The 20,593-nt window shown below is 53.1% G+C and overlaps 6 protein-coding genes across 6 annotated transcripts; 1 reads left to right on the forward strand and 5 right to left on the reverse strand.

The window, feature by feature from the left end:
* Positions 1 to 351: 351 nt before the first annotated feature.
* J4E92_000816 (uncharacterized protein) lies at positions 352 to 934 on the reverse strand (the record flags this gene model as incomplete). Its single annotated transcript, XM_051492230.1, has 2 exons — positions 352 to 630; positions 737 to 934. The coding sequence occupies 2 exons, from the start codon at positions 932 to 934 to the stop codon at positions 352 to 354; spliced, it is 477 nt and encodes a 158-aa protein (XP_051357742.1).
* Positions 935 to 3,446: 2,512 nt separating this feature from the next.
* On the reverse strand, positions 3,447 to 5,345 carry J4E92_000817 (uncharacterized protein; the record flags this gene model as incomplete). Its single annotated transcript, XM_051492231.1, has 1 exon — positions 3,447 to 5,345. The coding sequence occupies one exon, from the start codon at positions 5,343 to 5,345 to the stop codon at positions 3,447 to 3,449; it is 1,899 nt and encodes a 632-aa protein (XP_051357743.1).
* Positions 5,346 to 7,033: 1,688 nt separating this feature from the next.
* J4E92_000818 (uncharacterized protein) lies at positions 7,034 to 10,249 on the reverse strand (the record flags this gene model as incomplete). Its single annotated transcript, XM_051492232.1, has 2 exons — positions 7,034 to 10,065; positions 10,114 to 10,249. The coding sequence occupies 2 exons, from the start codon at positions 10,247 to 10,249 to the stop codon at positions 7,034 to 7,036; spliced, it is 3,168 nt and encodes a 1,055-aa protein (XP_051357744.1).
* Positions 10,250 to 10,643: 394 nt separating this feature from the next.
* Positions 10,644 to 11,396, forward strand: J4E92_000819 (uncharacterized protein; the record flags this gene model as incomplete). The annotated part of the gene is made up of 1 exon (XM_051492233.1): positions 10,644 to 11,396. One exon carries the CDS (start codon positions 10,644 to 10,646, stop codon positions 11,394 to 11,396), a length of 753 nt encoding a protein of 250 aa, XP_051357745.1.
* A 2,819-nt stretch (positions 11,397 to 14,215) lies between these two features.
* J4E92_000820 (uncharacterized protein) lies at positions 14,216 to 17,177 on the reverse strand (the record flags this gene model as incomplete). Its single annotated transcript, XM_051492234.1, has 2 exons — positions 14,216 to 14,587; positions 14,646 to 17,177. 2 exons carry the CDS (start codon positions 17,175 to 17,177, stop codon positions 14,216 to 14,218), a joined length of 2,904 nt encoding a protein of 967 aa, XP_051357746.1.
* Positions 17,178 to 18,165: 988 nt separating this feature from the next.
* On the reverse strand, positions 18,166 to 19,205 carry J4E92_000821 (uncharacterized protein; the record flags this gene model as incomplete). Its single annotated transcript, XM_051492235.1, has 4 exons — positions 18,166 to 18,471; positions 18,513 to 18,637; positions 18,685 to 19,123; positions 19,158 to 19,205. 4 exons carry the CDS (start codon positions 19,203 to 19,205, stop codon positions 18,166 to 18,168), a joined length of 918 nt encoding a protein of 305 aa, XP_051357747.1.
* Positions 19,206 to 20,593: the final 1,388 nt, after the last annotated feature.

Here is a 20,593-nt window from a genome sequence, read left to right on the forward strand (position 1 = left end):
CGTACACGAAGAGGCCTGGGGAGAGAAAGGATCCATAATAGCGAAGCCTCAACGACATCTAGTTGTCTAATGATATCATTCATCTCCAAGTCGACTTTCTCATCAACCTATGCATTTTCGTGTTTGCAATGTGCTCCGTCTCAAGCGTGTAGAGCTGACCCCTAGTAACCGCCTCCGAACCCACCACGGCCACGGTTCCCACCTCGTCCTCTACTGGATTCACCACGAGGACCCGGTGCAAAAGCAGGCGGTGCAATAGGCGCCTGAAACCCTGGCGGCGGTGCCATTCCGCGAGTATCGCGCCTCTTCTTGTCAGTCTCATCTCGCTCCAGCAAAAGTCCATCCCATATCTTACCAGTTGGGGTACTTCATCAGCGAACGACCAGATGCCCAAGTCATTCCTCGCTGTTTTTCTTGCTGGGCGACCACCTCATAGGTGTCTTGTAACCCTCGGGCTGCTTGGAGAGGCGGGAGAACAAGACCGCCCCACTTCTTGTAATGGCGGACTAAGAGGAGGTCGACCAAGGCTGCATTGCTGATGATGGACTCGACGCCGGGATGGCAGTCGTCAGGATGGGTTATGCCCCAGACAATTTGGTCCATGGCGTTGACGTTATTCTCGATCAGATCCTGATGGTTGTTAGTAATTAGTAGGTAGACACTTGGGTGAAGGTGAAGGTGAAGAAGAAGTGAAGTGGTATTGACAATGATGAAACTGAGCATGAAAGGAACTTACGATAGCGTTGCTGACACCCACCACAGTAACGACATCCCGGCCGTGAACGTGGTTTGGAGTTTTGCGCTTATACGTGCGCCAATGTGCTTCCACACTGCCGTCAGCGTAGGCCTCGAAGTCGTTGACCTGATAACCAGTTGGGCGGTCACTCTCTAGACGGTACACGAGCTCGTTGGTTGAGGAGTTGTTGTTAGACATCTTGTCGTATTTTGTCGATTGTAAGATAAGAGAAGCGGTATTTCAAAAGGTGATGCTGAAAATGGAGATGCTTCCGTTGTTATAAAAGGAAAAGAAGAAGCAAGCGTATGAGGAGGGTAGATTATATACAGACAAGAACTCCCACCGTTTGGCGCTTGAACAGGCAATCCGCCGTCACGTCGAGAAGACGGAAGGTGAGAGCGTCAGTCACGCTGGATGTTGAGAGGCAAACGCCCTTACAAGTGACGGTCACCTCGGCTGGTGATGTCAGGAGAAAGGCATAATAAGAGATGCTCAGATATGAAAGAGAAGTGTTGAGGAGGACTTACTTATAGTTTCGTCGTGTCGGAATAGCAGGCATATCAAATGTCACCTGGGAGTATGTGTTGTCGTGAATTGAACGAGTGAGTAGCTCTCCTGATATGTAGCAATCAAGGCGGTGCAAGCGCATGTTCCGCCTTTCTGGCATCTCCGGAAGTGATGTCAGGTGTTCATCGTGCTAGGTGCCAGGTTTCGTAGTCTCTCTTTCGCCGCCGCCACAGGCTCGATCATACCAGCTTGAAGATCTCGCACAGCCCGCAATTAGGTCTGAGCAGTAGGGCGACATTTCATTGCTCAGGTCCGTGCTCGTAGTCACTGGTCACACAGCGGAGCCCTATGATCCACCTAGTGCGTTCTCTCCTCAAAACCGCAAACACCCGCGATATTTATCTTCCACACGCACTACAGATCAACCCAAGCCCCCAACTTTCGAATATCTTCAATATGGTGCGACGAGCAGCAAAGCCAAAGCCCGAAATGAGCTACTCCAATTACATCGCTTCCGAAACAAGACTCGCTAGGCTTGAAGCTGACGACATGCCAAATTATGCGGCCATGAGTTATTCGGAACTTCGCGAGGAGATGAAGTCGCGCGGGATGTTCCAAGGTGGAAAAAAACAACGGATGATCAACGTGCTTGAGCGTCAGTTTCGAGAGATGCGCATGGAACACACGAGAAGGCCGGTTCGTCAGGCTAAGCGTCGTCTTCGTGAGCACCCAGAGATGATGCTTGCCAGCGAATTCAGAAGGGATCCTTCCAGAATCTCTTTCACGGACTTGCCTGGTGAGATCCGAAACATGATCTATGATCTCGCCCTCTTCGAACCTCCTTCGGGCGATTTCGCACAAGCTGGAAACTGGGAGATGACTGCCAGCAGTGGTCGCTTATATCTCTCTCGCTACCGGACATATCATCTGGAATTAGATCTTGGAGAACTCCGCTATGACCGCACCATCTCAGCGTTGCATGTTGTCGGAGCCTTGGACAAGCAGATCCGGAAAGAGGTTCAGACCTTCTTCTGGGCTCAAATCCATATCACGATTGTCCTAGAGAATTATGACCCCCAGGGCTACTGCTCCGTCGTTCGCCGGTTTCTCGAAAGAATTGGCTCTCTAGGTAGAAGCGCCCTCGTCGGCTTCACTGCGCAAGCGAGGTATACAGATTATGCGCAAGCGCAGCACCACGACTACCAGACCATGCTCGCGTTACTTCGAGAGTGCAAAAACTTGCGGACACTGGATATGTGGCTACCTATGCACATGGTAATGGGTCCCCCCGATCGGAAGGCGATGGAACAATTCTTCCTACATGGTCAGCCTTTGGTCAGTCCTAGCGTCGAGGCTCTTGTAGGCGTATTGCATTCGATTCCGCAGCTTGGCTTTGTGCGACTACACACAGAGCATACGTACAATTTAAGGCGCTACCATCATCATGATGATTTTAACGTCTTCGCACTGACAGGGGTGCGTGAAGGGCGCCTGGTCCAGGAAGTCTGTAGGCGCCTTCAGGTGCGCAGAGACGTCGAGTTCAACATCGTGGGTAGCATGAATCAGGTGGAGAGTTATGAGGAATGGCTATCGCGCAGGGCGGAAGCGATACTCTGGTAATGTGGAAGAGCTCAGGCTCACTCGGTTTCTTCCTCGTGTAGAGCGTTGTGTAGTTAAGATGACTGTAGCTATGTTTGGCTTCTTCGCGGTGGCAGGTAGCGAGCGTGCTATCACCGAGCATGTAGAATGCTCGAGTTAGTTCGAAATATGAAGTATTGGGAGGTGATAACAAGTAATGATAAAATCGATAGTGGCTAAAGATACGATACTCAGTGCGTGTGCAGATGCTTAGCTGAGGAACGCCGTTGGAGGAGTTCTGAGGAAGCTTGTTAGAAACATGCGACGCGGCTGGTAGGGCAGACGCGTCTCGCTTAGTCAGCACGCTACTCGCAACTCGCGTGAACAGCATTGCTCTTTCCCTCTGCCGCGTGTCAACATTTTGGACACATCATTACATGCTACGCGATTCGCGCACCCAACAGATGACATTGTCCGTTACGATTCGACTGCGACGCGCAGCGGAACGGACAGCATATCGAAGAACGAACAGAGCAATGGGTATCAACAAATACATTAAGCTACTATGCCTTTAGGACCGTCTCATTATGTCGTCATCTATCTAAGCGGCTCGACAGCGCATCCCCTATTCATACCTCAAACCGTGTCCGAACTTGAAGACGGGGTTCTCGGTATCGAACGGCACATCCTCCTTGCTCGCCTCAACCGCCTCGTCGCTCCTCGGGAGATCGAACGGCAGCTTGCCCTCCGGACCGCTACCGTCAACGCCGAAGATAACATCGAGGAAGGCTTCAGGGCTAGTTCCGTAGTTGACCATGAGAGCCTGCGCTTGCTCGGCAATCTCGGGGACAGCAGCAGGGCGGTCAAGGAAAATGTCAACAATGGTGGGAACGGCAGAGTAGATGGCTGCTTGGCGCGCCTTCTCGGTGCTGTTGTACTCGAGAGAGCCAGAGTGGTAGTTCTTCTCGAAACCACCTGGGCGGGGCTCGTAGGGGGCGGCCATGCGGAGGAAAGCGTAGTCGGCTTCTTCGGGGGTTGCGACGACAGTCAGGTTGCGGGCCTCGAGGAAGGTGCTGTCGATACCTTCAACGTAGAACTTGGCCTTGGAGCATTCGGAAGCCTTCAGTGGGAGAGTAGAATCCTTGTTGGTGAGCAGCGTGATGGACTTCTTCTGGGCCTCATATCCGGCTTCGACCCACTCTTTCTTAGCAACGTTAGCCGCGGCGGCCTCGGGATCCACGAAAGGGTTGTCGAAGAGACCGAGGATGAACTTCTCGCGGAGGAGCCGGCGGACCGACATGTCGATGCGCTCCTCACTCACGATGCCCTTCTCCACCAACTCGAGAACGAGATCAGTGCGCTCCTCGCCACCCATCTGGTCGGTGCCAGCGTTGATAATCTTCTCGGCACGCTCGAGTTCAGTCAGGTTCTCCGCACCCCAAGCACGAGCTGGCATGTCTTGTCCGTTAATGACACCGTCGGTGATGAGACCCCAGTCGCTGACGACGATTCCGTCGAAACCAAGCTCGCCTCGGAGAAGGTCGGTGACAATGCCCTTGTTCATGCCAGCGGCGACCTCCTCGTACTTGGTGCCCATAGGCCTGGAGTAGTAAGGCATCATCTGCCTTGCGCCAGCTGCGATAGCAGCCTTGAACGGGATGAGATGATGCTCGAAGTTGTTTCCTGGGTATGTGGTATTCTTGCCGTAGGTGAAATGGCTGTCCTCACCGTCTTCGACCGGCCCACTTCCAGGGAAATGCTTTGAGACGGTGGTCACGGAATCTTTTCCGAACTCACCAGGGCCATGGAAGCCTTTGATGTATGCGACTACAAGCTCAGCGGTCAATGTGGCGTTCTCGCCCATTGTCGTGGTGATCCTGGCCCATCTCGGTTCGGTGGCTACGTCAATCTGAGGGTGCAGCGCAGACCTGATCCCGACAGCCTTATATTCTTGTCGTGCAATGTCCGCAAAGGTGTGGATGAGCTCAGCGTCACGTAACGCTGCCAGTCCCAAGCTTCCGGGCCACTGCGAGAACTTGACTGCAGCGATCTGACTGCCGGTGGCATCAACAAAAGTGTGTCTTGGATCCGAAGAGAGCGTGACTGGTATGCCGAGCCTGGTGTCTAGGGCCATCTCTTGAAGAAGGTTGTGCCACCGTGCAGATTGGCGTACATCGGTGATGGCACCGTTGAGGTTGAAGTGTGTCATGTGCTTGCCTTTGATTGAAAGCGCAGTTGTGTTCGATAGGGTTCCGTTAGGTCCTGGGAAGTTGATCTGCTGGAAGAGCTGTCCGGCCTTTTCTTCCAAGTTCATGCGCTGGATGAGATCCTCCACACGCTCATCCACTGATAGGGAAGCATCGCGGTATGGTGCCGAGTCCATCTCTGTTGACCGCGATGTCATTCGTGGGTATGTGCCACCACTTGAAGCCGGAACGCGAATGGCGGTTGACATGGCTGTTGCAGCAAAGAACAGCGTTGTGAAGGTGTTCAGCTTGCGCTGACTGCGGTTGCGAGCGACCATCTTGCCGGTAGTATGAGTTGAGGCACGAGGTAGAGGATGAGGTCGGATGCTACTGACCACTCAGTCGGCGGCCTTGACCCCAGGTATTTGTACTCTGGCTTCAATGTACCCCGTCACGATGCGTTGCCGACATGTGCGCTACGTCCGAGGGACTTTGAAGCTTTGCTTCTACTTGGGGAAACTTCGGGTAGACCATTGTCTTGGACCCGTACCAACAACCAGCTTCTCATCGAACTTGGCGCAGTCGAGATTGCCATTAGCTGGAGCCGACGATTTGCCAAGGCGATGAGTGTGGAGTGCATTGTGGGGGAAACGTGGGTCGGGGTAAAGCCCCCGAAGCTAAGCTCTCATTTCCCGCCGAATACTGGTCCGGCAGATTGGTGATTGGGTGCGCGCACACGCTACGAATGCTCATGACATATAACGAACGGTTCGACACACCCTTTCGAGCTGGTAGCTCAGCTGTCATGTGAGCAAACAAAAAACTGCGCACCCTTGGTCTGACGCGCAACTCCACATTCCGCCCTTCGTAAATGACTCGACATTCACGATTACGGAGCATTCGGAAAACATCCGATCCGGGGGCGTACCGCATGGCGGTTATGAGAAGTCGGTGTCTTCTCCAGAATAGCACTGCTGTCATTGAGTAGAATTCGATTGAGGATAGTCTGTATTGGTGGTAAAGGAAGACTATTCCCCCTCTGTCTTCGCAAAGGCGTGTCGGAGTAGACTGCAAATCTCGTCGTAACGTTTGGCGCAACGTTTTTTACGCCCGTACCCGGCCGAAATTTTGGAGCCGCAATCCCGGTACAACGAGGATACCAAGGCCATCATCGCCATGGCAAAGCTAGCCTCCTTAGCACTGTAACCACCGCCATACCACTGCGGAGGTACTCGCTGGATTCCGACACACATCCGCGTACCGCTAGATGAAGTCCAGAAAAGCCCCTCCGTTTCCGCTAGCTCTTCTTTGTCTTGACTCGACCACCCTCTCGGCTTCTACTTCCACTGGTCGGGAAGATGTGCTCGTGCCGACGTGGAGGATATGCACTATGATGCACGTTGTTCCCCGCGGTATGCTTTAGCCAACGAGGGTTGCATCTTGGCTAAAGTTCGGATCGCAGCCCGGCAGTGATGCGAAAGTCTGGAGGGTGGCTCAATGGCACTACTGGGAGCGCGCGCAGGCCCTGGGTCTGCTGGTCATTGTAGTCATTTCAGATGAGGCCCCTCTCTATGAACACGCGGATTTTTGTGCCTAGGTTGATGGTCAAAACAACAAAACGAGAAGCGAATGATACATGTTAAACAACAAATGAAGACTTACGAGGTATCTAATACAAGTAATAGGCAACAACACCCATGCCAAGGTCGGTACGCTACCTGCGTAATGCTTGCACCGTGTGGTGTTTACTTTGCGCGGTACCTGTTCAATGATTCTTCCATGTCGACGCTGAAACCTGCAAAGTGGCCCTCTTGGGCGTCGTGGATTGATGTTGGAAAGCTTTGATTTAGTGCTACCGAATGGCTGGGTGCGATTGTGGGGTTAGCGAGCTGACGCAGGAAGGTGCGACGTAACGCTTTGACAGCCACGACACTATATATATGGACGATATGGATTTCTAAATTCGCGAATGCCTCTTTAAAGACCTTCAAGCGAGTGCGCGCGACACTCGGAGTCGCTGTGCAAGCTATTTCGGTGTACTAAGATCACCCATCATCTGCCTCCTCCGCCCACGATAGAAGCGCTCGAGCATCTTCCTCCTCTCCTCTTGCGTACTGCTTTCCACAAGCAGCGCAAACTCTACCGGATCATCAAAGCCCATACTCTCCGCCATGCTACAGAACTGCCGCTTTCGCACATCCTCGCTCGGTCTATACCGGTAGTTGATCTTGAACTCGCCTTTCGTCGCACTACCAGTAACATGGACCTCGTCGTCTCCTTCAGCGTCGGTCTCATCCCCATCGTCTCGATTACTGGATCGATGCTGCGATTGAGATTGCGACTGCGTACCCTGGAATACCCGTTTCCCCGCAAGATCGATGTCGTTGCGTACCTCCATGGCCTGTTTACCTAGTCGAGCTTCTATCTCGCTGCGTCCGATGACCTCTGAGTTCTCGTGCGTATATTGAACTCCAGCCTTCGCAAGAATTGCGTTGATTGGATCAGGCCCAGTGCGCCTTGTGGCTCTCATCTTGCCCTTGCCACCAGTGGTTGTAGATAGAAGTGAATCAGCGAACTTCTTGATGCCGGCGATATTAGCGTCGTCATCAAGGCCGAGGTTCTTGTTGGAGAGGATATCCTCATCTTCAGAGTCGTACTGCGATTCATCGACATGGAAGTCATAAGCGTTGACGCCGGCTTTTGATTCAGCAACGTTCGTCTTGTGCATGATGTCGCGAAGCAGCACGCTGTGCTCTTGAAAGGTGAAGAGGTTTTCCAGACCAAACAGTTCGCCCTTTTTGGTGGATTGGTCCATCACACCCTTGAAGTAGCGACGTTCTTCCGAAGCATTGTAGCCAATGTTCGCCTGCTGTTGCTTGTAGATTTGACGTGCGTAGACCACCTCCTCGATAGTACCACTTGACACAAGTCGGAATACTTCAACGTTGCGTGTCTGACCAATGCGATACGCTCTATCTTGCGCTTGGAGGTCATAGGCTGGATTCCAATGCGGATCCATCACGACAACCTTGTTAGCCGACGTGATATTGAGACCCACTCCTCCCGCCTTAGTGCTGATTAAGAACACGAACTGGTTGGGATCTGCGTTGAAGTCTGCAACAGCCTGGGAGCGATCTTCGTACTTCATGCTGCCATCAAGGTAAGAGAAGTTGTACTTGGTACCGTCAACATCGAAGAGACCTCTAAGTAGCCTCAACAGGCGAACGGAATGTGAGAAGATAAGCACCTTGTCGCCATTCGAATGCCAGAAGTCAAGTAGTCGCCGCAGTACTTTCCACTTCCCACAGAACTCTCGCTGAGACTGTACCAAGATGTTGTCGCGAATCTTCCAGAGATCGTTGTACGTATTCGGACAAGCTATCTCCAGTGTTTGGAGATCTTTGGCTTGCTTCTCTGAGCTCTCGTTTGACATTGGCACGATTAGAGCCAGGTGATTTGCAAGTTTCTGGAAGGTGACCATGCAGGGAAAGATGAAGTTTGACCATTTCTCGCCTTCGATATCGGCGTAACAGCAGGAACCTCTGCTTTTCCCGGACCCACAATCGCACTTTTCTCTCGAAGTGCGTATGTACTCACACCTGTCGCTTTCAAGGAAGGTTCGATAGGCGTCAGCTTGAGTCTCGGTGAGCTGGCAGAATATGACGCGATCGCTCTTCTTTGGTAGCTGGTCAGCGATCAGGGTCTTCATACGCCGAAGGAAGACACTAGGTAGGATATTGTGAACGAGATCCTGAGCTCGACTTCGCGAGTCGGCAAGCTGAGCGTTGGTGGCATCGTGAGCCTGGCCTAGCTTCAGCGGAAGACTAATCTTCTGCTTCCACTCTTGAGCTGACCCGTATGCGCCAGGTCGTACCCAGTTGAGGAGGTTCCAGAGCTCTTCATATTTGTTCTGAATCGCTGTACCTGTCAACCCAATGCGACACAGTGCGTTGATTTTGTTCATTGCTTTGGTGATCTCGGAGTCCTTGCTCTTGATTTGATGGCACTCATCAGCGATGACACAGTCCCAGTCGATGGTGTTGATCTCGCTCTCATGATTGCGGTATGTCGTGTATGTCGTAATCATAATCTCTAACATGCCCTTAGCTGCAGCGCCGAGGACGCCTTTCCGATCTGCCTTGTCGGGGCCATGATATTTGTAGACTTCCCACCAGCCCCACTTGGAGAGCTCATCTTGCCAATTTTGCATGAGCGTACCAGGGCAGACGATGAGTACCCGCGGATACCAACGAGCCTTGCCCAGACCACGAATCTTTCGCATGCATTTGGCATCGCGCTCAGTGCCCGTCTTACCAAATGCTGCTGTGAGGAATGCGATGACCTGGATAGTTTTTCCCAGTCCCATGTCATCACCTAGAATCGCACCGGTCTGCTTGACGAACTTTTCATGCAAGAACTGGACGCCTTCAACCTGGTAGTCGCGCAACCATTGAGCGATGGGGCCAGGTATGATCCCATGCGACCCGCGGAGTCTGATGTCCTTCTTTTCGCGCTGCCGCTGTACGGAGTTGTCAAGTTCTGGCTTCTCTTCAGTGCCCGCGTTGTACCAGTCAACGTCGTGATAACTGGGAGGGTATCGCAGTCCAGATTCGTGCAACTTCTTGAGTGTCTTTTGTCGCGATATGAAGTAGTCAGGAATGGGGTCGTCTAAGAAAGCTGTCGCGCCCTCATCATCGCCTAAGGTGTCGGTACTGAAGCCTGTCGGACCATAGCCATTTTTCTTGGGTGGAGGTCTGCGACCCACGATACTAGTTGCAGCCGTCGCTTTGCTCTTCTTTTCACTGCGAATTCGGTTGGTTTCAGCAGTGGTGCGCTTCCGTTTCTCGGTCTTGCGTCCCGTCCATTCTTTGTGAAAAGCCTTTGGATCGTACTCGGCTTCTAACAACTCATCGTCATCGGTACCTGAGCTGGTGACATCTCTAATTCGTGGTTCTGGTTCATCCATTGCATCGTCATCATTATCATCGTCCTCTTCGTCTTCGTCTTCTGTGACCTCGTCTGTAGCGTTTTGCGACTGAGTCCGGCTCTGAGTCAGGACTACCAAGGATTAGCATATTGTCAAAGGTCGAGGAAGCATCGACTGACCGTCAATATACTGGGAGAGATCCAAACCTTTCCTAGACGTTTTGATGATGTCAAAATCGTCATCTTCCTCACCACTCTCGCCAAAAACTCTTCGCGCTCTCTGTTCATCCTTCGACTTGTCGCGACTGAAGGACATGATGGCCGAGGTGGCGGGTAGCAGGGGTCGTTCGTGGACGCTGTGTGACTTTGCTCAGCTTATCACTGGTACCGCCGCTTGACAATCGCATATTGGCGCACGGTCCTGATCTGCGGCGATTGTCACGGAAGGAAGCACCTGGAGTGGAGCGTGAAAGGAAGCGCCACCAAGCTGCCCAAACACGCTAACACGCTCTCACGTGAAAGCGGGGCGCGTCTAACAGCAGACCCCTGCAAGAACTTCCGCCAAAATCTGGAGCTCGAGCCTGCAAGCCCGCATCATCGCGCGCAATTGCACGCCCTGCCAAAATCAGCTGTTTTCACGAACCAGTCACGGATCGGAGAACCGCGTCGCGCAGTATACAGCCCTTTTACACTCCTGCGACACCACCAAGATGCCGCTAGACACCAGCACCTACTCGCTCGCGCTCCTCCGCCTCGATGGCCGCCGCTGGAACGAACTACGCCGAATCCACGCGCAAATCTCCACGCAAGCCGCCGCCGATGGATCGTCATATCTCGAGATGGGCAACACCAAGATCCTCGTTTCCGTCACCGGTCCCGCCGAGGGCAAGCAATCCGGGCAAAGAGGCGGCGCAGACAAGCAGGCCAAAGTTGAGGTCGAGATAAATTTCGCGGGCTTCAGCGGTGTAGAGCGGAGAAAGAGGAAGAGCGATAAGCGGACAAGTGAGATGGAGCACTGCCTGAGGTCGGCGTTTGAGGGCGTGTTGCTGCTGCATCTCTACCCGCATTCGACGATTACATTGAACGTCCACATCATTTCGCAGGATGGGTCGCTATTGGCTGCGTGTATCAATGCGTCAACGTTGGCGCTTATCGATGCGGGTATACCAATGACAGATTATCTGGTCGCTTGCACAGCCGCTTCTTCTGCTTCTGCGTCAGCGGCGGACAACGCGTCTGCCGATGACCCGCTGTTGGATCTCAACAATCAGGAGGAATTGGAGCTACCGTTCTTGACGGTAGGGACATTGGGGGATACCGATAACGTTGCTGTGTGCGTCATGGAGACTAGGGTACGAATGGAGAGGTTAGAGGGTATGCTGGCAGTGGGTATCGAAGGATGCAAGAGGATGCGTACCATATTAGACGATGTGGTCAAAGGATACGGCAAGAGGTTTGGATGAAGGAGTAAAGAGGAATAGAGTTTATCAAACTGTCGTCTCAGCACGACGTCCCAGCGCGACATTCCAGACAACACGCACGAATCGAGTCGGACACAGCGAAACGTCTCGGATGTGGTGTCTAGAAACATCGAAACTGTGGGAGACCTAGGACGGAAGACTGAATGCGTTTTCATGTAAACCTCGATGGGAGGCAGCGCCGGGTTGCTCCATGAAAGAGCAACAATCTTGCAATGACGAAATTAAGATCCATACAGGGCCTTTCACTACTTCTGCTTTTATTCTGACGGACTCCCATGTGCTAACCAAAGCAAATCACACCACATATCGTTCTCGAGATGTTCCAAACCAACACTTCCACTGTAGGGTTTGGATCTATGAGAAGCTGCAAGTTCAACAGTTACTTTGACACCAGCGCCAATCAGGTATGTCAACAGCTCAACGACCTGAGCATGCAAACCACCTGGCTGATCGCTATCTAGCCATTCCACGAAGTCCGCCTTCAGGGTAAGCGTAGTCGGTCGCTGCAGCTTATACAGGCATTTCCAGCCTCCCGGCAATCCTATGAGGTCATCGGATCCCACACGTGCTTCCGAATATGCAGGACGTATTTCGACTTCTACGTGGCGGATATGTCGGGCAAAATCCAGACCAGGCAAACCCCAAATCTCCCTTCCCGTGTTGACGAGACCCTGACAGTTGCCATCAAGCTCGAGGCCGAAGATGCAGCAATGATGCCACTCTTCAGCTAATTCGACAAGTGTTTCATTGCCTACATATGTGATGTCGCGAAGATGTGGGCAGTCTTTCAGTACGCCTTCTGGGTAGGGCCAAGATGCCGAGAAGCTACCAGCATCTTGGAAAACTGATGCATAGACCATATTTCGTAGCTCGCGGGGTAACCGCGATTGCATCTCTGTACACAAGCTAAGACACGATGATTTTGCCCAGTTCTCAACGTGTTCGCGCGCTTTGTCTCGCAGTGTTGCACTCTGCATCGCGTGGCGTTGAGCTTCTCTCAGCATACTGTTGTTGGGATTTATGAGTAGTTGCACTTTAAGTGAAAGCGCAGTATTTACCTGGAGACAAGAGCCGGATCGAAAATCGTATTAGTTTGTGACATGCCGGGGATAGAACGAGTTGCGGAAGTTGATGTATGAAAAATGAAGTAACGGGTTGTTCGCAAAAGCCAGGTGCCCAGGTGGAGATTGAGGCTAAGCGTGGCTAGTCTCGATCGGATTTTGACTAGCCGGAACTAGACATAATCGAGATACCTAGGTGTTTTCTCAAACCCGTTCATATTGAACATAATCCTTTGGAGCGAGTGACCCTGTACCTTATTTCACTGTCGGAGATGCGTCCCACGAACCAGCTTCAACCAACTTTCGCTATCAAGATGTTTCAATTCTACTTTCACAGGCTCCGTTTTGTATATCTCAAGAGCGACGCCCACGCCGGAAGCGATCAACTGCTTCAACATCGGAAAGACCCTTCTGAACATTGTATCGATGGAGGTCTTCGTGTCTTCCCTCGTCTCACCATGGTAAATCCAATGTCCGAGGTAGATACCGATTGTGAAGGTCGCCGGTTGCTGCAGTTTCGCAAGTTGCTCGAAGTCCGATGGCAGAAGCAGCTCGTCCCTAGCTTCCACAGCCTGGTATCTTATGTTGTTCTGACGATCTCTGGGGGCTAGAGTCATGTATACGTGGCGTATCAACCGAGCGGGATCAAGTTCAGGCAGTGCCCAGGTTTGGTTGCCGAATAAGAGAGCCACGGTAGCATCACCGAGGAAATTGAAGACTGAGTACCGATACCGCATTTCCGCAAGTTCAGTAATTGTTTCTTCGCCGAGGAACAACTTGTCGCCGATATGGGGATTGTGGGCCACAATGTTAGCTGGATCCGAAAATCCCAAACCGTGTGCATCGTCGTCAAAGTAGTAGGTCTGAGGTTCTCCAAGTAGGGCTTCGTAGACCATATCTCTCAGCTCGCGAGGCAATTTCTCTTGCATCATCAAGCAGAGAGTAAGACACTCGGATTTTGAGTACTCCTCGATCTTTACTCTCTCTTCCACTCTACGTCGATAACGCTCGCGAGTCGATTGTTGAGGCTTGGTTGAGAGACGTGCAACATCCCTTAGCATACTACCAAGATTGTTAGCCACCAGAATTAAGTAATAGAGGTACCAATTACGCCGATATATGTGCTCCATCGAATTCCCTCGCTGATGTTGACATTGTGGGCGAGCGACTCTGAGGGCAGATTTACGTTGGCTAGGTATGCAACGAAGCCGGGCGGCGAGATCGATATATTTGACTGGGATGATGGACAATGCGGTCAAATTGCCTACGCGGGAGCAGTTGGGTGAAGTAAAACAAAGAAAGCACAAGCTGCCGGGTGAGTGTCGATGGTCTAGGCTCCAGAGTACGCCTACCCAAATGAAGCTAGAGCATTTTAAATGATTACACGCGGGCAGGAGGCTCATCGTCGCCGTGTAATACAGTTTGAAAGAACAAGAGAAACCACACTCAATCCTTCCTGAGTTCGTGGAAGAGATCAGAACGTACAAGAAGCCGCTATCATGAGCAAGGAGATCTAATATTCCAAGTAATACATCGCTAATACACCGAACAAAAGCCTGGTATCTTGCGTAGATGCGAAAAACCCCGCCTAGAGACACATACAATCAAGCCGACATCCGTATCGTAGTTCTCCTCTATCATGATTCAATGTACACGCTTTCGTAGATCAGCCAAACGTATCACCGCGGCCGTCTTAACATATACCATACACATAGTATCCATACAAAGTCATCTTCCTCATCACTTCCTCACATTCCCCTTGCCATCCCTCCATCGCCCATCACTAACGCAGATAAATTTGACATTTCTTCCACGACTCTTCACGCTCTCTACACCTCCAGCTTCAATCCATCGACCCAGATTCTTGCATTGACTGACGTCGAAGCGTTCGAGGTCTCTGCAGCCCTCCACAACAGCTTCAACACCAGTACCGGTGACGCGGACACAACCTCGTACAGAGAGATTTCGCAGTTCGAGGAGGTGTAGGGATATACAGCGAAGAGAAGTGTCCGAGACCGCGGAGCCGCAGAAGGCGAGGTTGAGGTGTGTAAGTGAAGGGAGGCCGAGAGCAAGGACTTCAGTTGCGGTGTCAGAAAGGGCACAGCAGAAAGACTGATATGCGTTAGTACGGGCATTCTGCCTAGCATCACATGTAAGATAGTAGACTTACGAGGTCCAGTTCCTTGAGTCCTTTCGCCGCGTTCGTCAGGTACACAATTGCGTTGTCGGTCAGATATGTGCAGTCTGCGAGGCACAGCTTTGTCAGCCGTGGAAACGGATATACACTCCAGTGTTGGAAGCCAACGTCGGTGATAGTCGTGCATCTTGTTAGGTCGATGCTCTCGATGCGGTTCGCTGCATGGACAGCGATATGGGCCATACTGCGATCAGTGATGTGCTTGCAGTAGCTCAGCGTGAGACGTCGCAGCTTCGGACATCCAACAACAGTACCAGGTGGTAACGGTTGCGGAGCAGGCTGATTAGCACCCTTTCCTTGTCGGCGACCATTTATCTGAGCTTGGTGTTGCGCATGCGCCATTGCCATCTGAGGTGGCATCTCTGGAACCACCCACCCTATCACTCGAGCGAGAAGGTTGTCGCCTACTTTCCTGCAGTTGCTGAGGTCGACCTCCTCAAGGCCCTTCGCCTTCTGCACCATCTCCAGTACAGCTGGCCCAGTGATGTCCCACACGCTCTTCATGCGCCAGATTCTTACGCTCGGACCGCAAGTCTTTGCCAACTCGGCGAAACCCTCGTCTGTCACGTGAAAGCAGTTACTGATGTTGATGTATCGTGGACGACTGCCTACGAATGGGCAAATTACGTCTACAAGCGATCGATCCGTGACTTTGCGATTGTATTTGCTAAGATCAAGGTCGTGGAGTATATCTGGCGACTCAGATATCAACTTGTTCCAGTGAGAAGAGATTACACGCAACTTCATCAGTTCGTGTATGTCTAGATTCGCAAGAATCTTAGTGAGCACTTGATCCGACAGTATGCCCCTTCCATATCTACTTGGTCTGTTGACTAGCCGAGGACGTTTATAGTCAAGTGGCATTTCTGGTGGAGTGGACGCATGCTTCGATATGGAAAACGATGGTGATGGGGAAAGGGGCGAGCCACCGGGCGATGGTGACTTGGGGAAATCTGTTTTTGCTGGGCTGGATGGCGAGTCCGGTATTGATCCTGGTGGGGGTGGAGCCAGTGAGCCTCTCCTTGACCTCGACCTGACATTGTCCAAATCAACGTTAAGAAATGGGTCTGGATCAAATGGTTCCATCATCTTTTCGTCTCTCCGGGTGGGTGTCACCGGATTGTCGATGTCGATGGTGTCATTGAAAGTGACAGTTGGCACACTCTTCTTGCGTCGTGGTGTACGGGGTATTATGTGATCCGCTATGGCTAGATCGTTGATGTTGGGTGTGCTGTTCGCGTCCAGCATGTGTACATCTTCGTCCTTGGCGGTCCGTAACCGCTCCTTCGCGACCGACTCGACCTGTCGGCGTACATCTGGAGTGCACTTCTCCCAGAGGTGGTTCAAAGTGTCACCGCTGATCATGAGACATTCGACAGCCGATACGGAGCGGACCGTAGCGGTGCGGCGTGGCGCAAGCGAGAGACTGACGACCTCGCCAAAGTATTGCCCGGGCCTCAATCGGGCCTTTACTTCCTGGAAATGTTGCTCGCCCGCGGCGATGGATTTTCGACGACCTATGGGTGAAGTGGTACCGTTCTGCTCTGGTACATTCATGCTGATGACCTCAACCTCGCCTTTCACGATGAAGAAGACGTCACGTCCTTGTGTGCCCTGTTTTATTATGTCTGTGAAAGGATCAAACGAACAGGGTTGGGCGCGCATGCCGATGAAATGGAGGATGTCGTCGGGCAGCTCGGAGAAGAGAGGCAGCTCTTTGAGCAGCGGCCGCACATGAATACTGCCGCTTCCAAAGGCACTATGGGCTATGGCTTCAGCGAGGCCCGGACTGGGAGACTTCCTCTTCTTGAAGGCATTGATCTCTCCTTCGCGTAGAGTGCCGCTCTCGGCCATGATCACGTCGCCATCTTCGCGGTCACGCTTGCCTGTGATCTGACGCATGGGTATCGCAGGACGCTTGCCTCCCAACTCTGACTTCTTGCGCTGCAGAATAGCCAGTCGCTCCTGCGCTTCGTGCATGATGGCCACTTCCACTTCGGGGAACGCGGGCAGCTCCTTCATGAGGTCCTCCTTGTTCAGGCGCACTACCAGCGAGCGCATGTTGGCTATGATGGTGGCGGTGCGGGGGATGTCCATGAGAATACCGATCTCGCCAAAGAACGCACCGGGCTTCAGCTCTGCGTATGTGCTCTCCTGGTCCCGCGATGTCACACGCACCGCTCCGCGGACCAGCCAGTACATGGCCTTGCCCGTCTCGCCCTCGGTGAGAATTGTGTCATGAGGCTGGTATAGCTGCGGCTTAAGATGCAGGCCGACCTGTGTAAGGAAGGAGTCGGGGGCTGCCTGGAACAGCGGGAAGGAGCGCAGGCGGTCGAGCAGGTCTAGCGGTAGACCCTGAATCGTCGAGGCGGCCAGCGGGGAGGGACGTATCGGGCGGGCGGGATTGGAGTCGCTGTCGTATGCGCGTACCATGGCAAAGGGATCAGGCACCGGCACGCCGCCATGAGCCCGCACGGGACCTCCTCCAGGCCTGTATCGGCGCATCGTCGTGTTGGTGGCCGGCAGCGGCGCCAGAGGCAAACTTGCCGGTTGGGAAGGAGCGAGGGGCAGGTGTCAGACGGTTAGGGAAGGAGCTCGTGCGTGGTGGGGAAGGGGCGATGCAGTTGTCGGGCAGTCACCAGCTCATGGTGGTGCGTGGGTATGCGCGGTGCAGCAGCTCGAGTGTCTCTGGGTTGCGAGGTGATTGCTCGGCGAAGGAGCGGGATGCAGACGAAGCGCAGCGGGTGGGTAGCACAATGACTGAGCAATGCTGCAGCTGGGCGGGCGGAAAGCTTGGGTCAGGGCAGCTCGGGAACCTGCAGTGGGTCGGTGCGTGCTGGCTGCTGTGTAGTGTATAATTTCTTGTGACTGAAGCGTGCTGCTCGGAGAGATGATGGATAGATTGCGGGACGAGGCTTGGTCCCGCAACGCGGTGGATCAGCCTAACCTTCTACTAGGCTTCTCGAAACCGCATGCCAGCCTTAGCTATAACACCGAGCTCAACCTTGCCTCTTATCATGGCTATCAAGCTTGGGAATCTCTACACAGTGTGTCTGCTACGCCCGCATCCGCTTCAAAACTTCTCCACACCCTCCAGAAGCCTTCTGGAATTTCTTTATCGGCAAAAAAAGCACAGAGATGTGCCTCGTGTGTCGGCTATTATTACGAACGGCAGCCCACCACCGCACCGACAGTCGGCCCCCTGGCGCCTCCTGTGAACTTCCACCGTCGCGTGGCCCCTCCCCTTCGCATCAGATCACGTCGCAGACATGGCTCGCACGTCGCACGTCATTCCCGCAGCAAACGTTTACTGCTCCTGCATGTCATCCATTTTTCGTCAAATCGTACAAAGGTATCGTGTTCCAGGTTGCCCCATCCATAACTCCATACCGGAGCCTGAAAATTTCGCCCCTAAGAAATGTCGCGCACGCCTGGCGCCAGCCCCAAAGTCCCGGATACCTTGTCAGCCCGGGCCCACCATCCTGAAGCATGTCTAGTATCTCCTCCGGTCATCGCGCTCATATCTGTCATCGTACCTATCGTCACGGTCGTATTGGTCGTCTCTCCTGCGATCATTCCTGCGCTTGTTGTCATCGTAGTCCTCCTCCCAATCACCGTTCCTTTGCTGCTCCTTCTTCCTTTTGCGTTCGTCCCAATGGCCCGCGGCTTCTTTTGCACCAACACCGCCTATGATGGCTCCAGCAATCGTTGCGACAGTGTCGTACTTCTTGCCTTTAGTCGCTTGATTGCCTGCTATGCCGCCCACTAATGCGCCACCAACAGTCGCAATCAGACGGCTCTTCATGTCGTCGCGAGACCGAGAGCGCGAATTAGACCGACGGCGTCGCGTTTCTCGTCGGCCTTGTCGTTCAGAGCGCGGCGGAGACCACGATGAGCCTCTACGTTGGGTACCTGGTCTACCGCCGGCGCCCCCGTACCCGCGTTGTTGACCGTAGTCAGGCTGACTTTGCTGTGGGTATGGCTGTTGTTAGTTAGCTTAAGTCTTGCATACTGTTCAGAGTAGAGCGCACTGCTACCTGCATGTCGCGGGTGTCACTCGGTCCGTCGCGACCGCGCGGGACTTTAAACCCTGGTCCCGGCGCCCTGTGGTCGTTCTGTTCCGTCTCGTAGTACCGATCATCTGGGCCATAACGGTCTTGCCTGTAGTCTGGCGCATACATCTCTGGGTCCGAGTTGTAGCCGTCTACACTCTTCGGTACAGAGCGAGGCGAAGTGTACTCCTTGTCGGGATTTCGCGAAACGTTCTGAGCCGGGTAGGACGACTGCTGTGCGTTTTGAACAGGCTGGCCTTGTGCGTTTTGCTGGAATTGGTTTTGCTGCGCTTGTAGCTTGCGTTTCTTCTTTCCTGTTTTGGGAAATGCCGGAAGACGATCGTAGGTTCTGTCAAAGTACTTGTCGGTGAACTTGTCAAGACCCTCGAATCCGAGCTCCTGTTTATCGAGAAAGCAAATCAGCAGGTCGCACGCTTGAGAGGACGTCTGCAGGGCCGCGCACCACCATCTCTTCTGCCATAGTGACTAGACCCTTGTGGTTGGTCTTTCCGGTAGATCCGTCTCGGTGTTACGTCCGCGAACCGCTTATTCGGATAGCAAAAGTACTGAATGTGTCGACTGACTGGCATGCCCAGTCTCTTAACGTTTAATCCCGCTTGGCGGGAACCCCATGATGCCTGTTTTCATGCGTTTTTGGAATGACGTAGGGTGGTGCTAGTTGGGAAGAAGCTAGAGGTTTGGCGTAGCGCCGTCGCTCATCAGGAACGGCTGTCGGCACGCCGGGGTCTGGATGCGATCATTGCGCAGGCAAAGGCGTTCTCACGGCGTTGGCCATGCCGGTCTGGACATCTTATCGAAAGCTGTATGGCTCATTTTCAAGCTGATGTTGATGACAGCCTGCTATTTCTGTGCGCTATAACAGCAGTCTCTCGCAGAGCCTGTAGCCAAGAAAACCCGGATACCTAAGCTGCACCATCACGCGAAGCGCACCACAGCTGTTGCAACCTCCACATCGGCCCATCCGACTCATCAACATATCAATCTTCACATCATACAATGATTCACATCGAAACGAAAGCGCGCGAAGTTGAGGAATCAATCGGGTATACCTTCTCTGACAGGCGCATTGCTGTCGAGGCTGTTCAAATGGCTGCTCCGCAGATTGCGCTGATACACAACGGTGCCTTTCTTGGCCTAAACAATAACAAAAGGTTGTCTGTCTTGGGCGATGCAGTGCTCGCCAAGGTGCTGTGCGGTGCTTGGTTCGATGCTCGCAATCCGAGTGGTAAGAAACGCTTTCCTTCAGCACATGTGCTGCGGGGTACTGAAGATATCAGGCCGAGTGCTTTCTCAGGCGCAATGGACGCAAATGCGCAACGAATCGTTGAGCAACGATGCGCTGGCGCGCCGGGCACACCAGGTTGGTCTGGATGAATGCGTCATTACGGCTGACAGCAAGCCTGTCGTATCTCCAAAAATGGCGGCCACGACCTTTGAAGCTGTTATTGGTGCGGTTTATCAGGATGGTGGAGATGCGGCCGTCCAGCGCGTCATGCAGTCTCTCGGTTTCTTCGACCATGAGCTCCTCACGGTAACGTCTCAAATCCTCCTCTTCCCGTTATGAATAGCGATGCTATATTGACTGACGTGCAAACTTCTAGATCCCGGCACAGCTGCCTCTGGGATCTGCTAGACAAGGCAACCCCAAATTCTCTTAACGAATAGTTGGCGCCTCATTCTGCTTCTCACTGCGTTTGCGCCTCCGTGAGGAGACTGGAACGCAAGGAAAAGACGTTTCTGGGGCGCCTCTTTGTCGCTTCGATAATTCGGGGATGTCTCGACCATCAAATCTCAGCCACAGCTGCGCCGCACCCGCCTGGATCTACCAGCCTGCGCTCTCGGATTCCA

The sequence above is a fragment of the Alternaria infectoria genome (assembly GCF_024043175.1).
Source record: "Alternaria infectoria strain BMP 0036 chromosome Unknown scaffold_1, whole genome shotgun sequence".
NCBI lineage: Eukaryota > Fungi > Ascomycota > Dothideomycetes > Pleosporales > Pleosporaceae > Alternaria > Alternaria infectoria.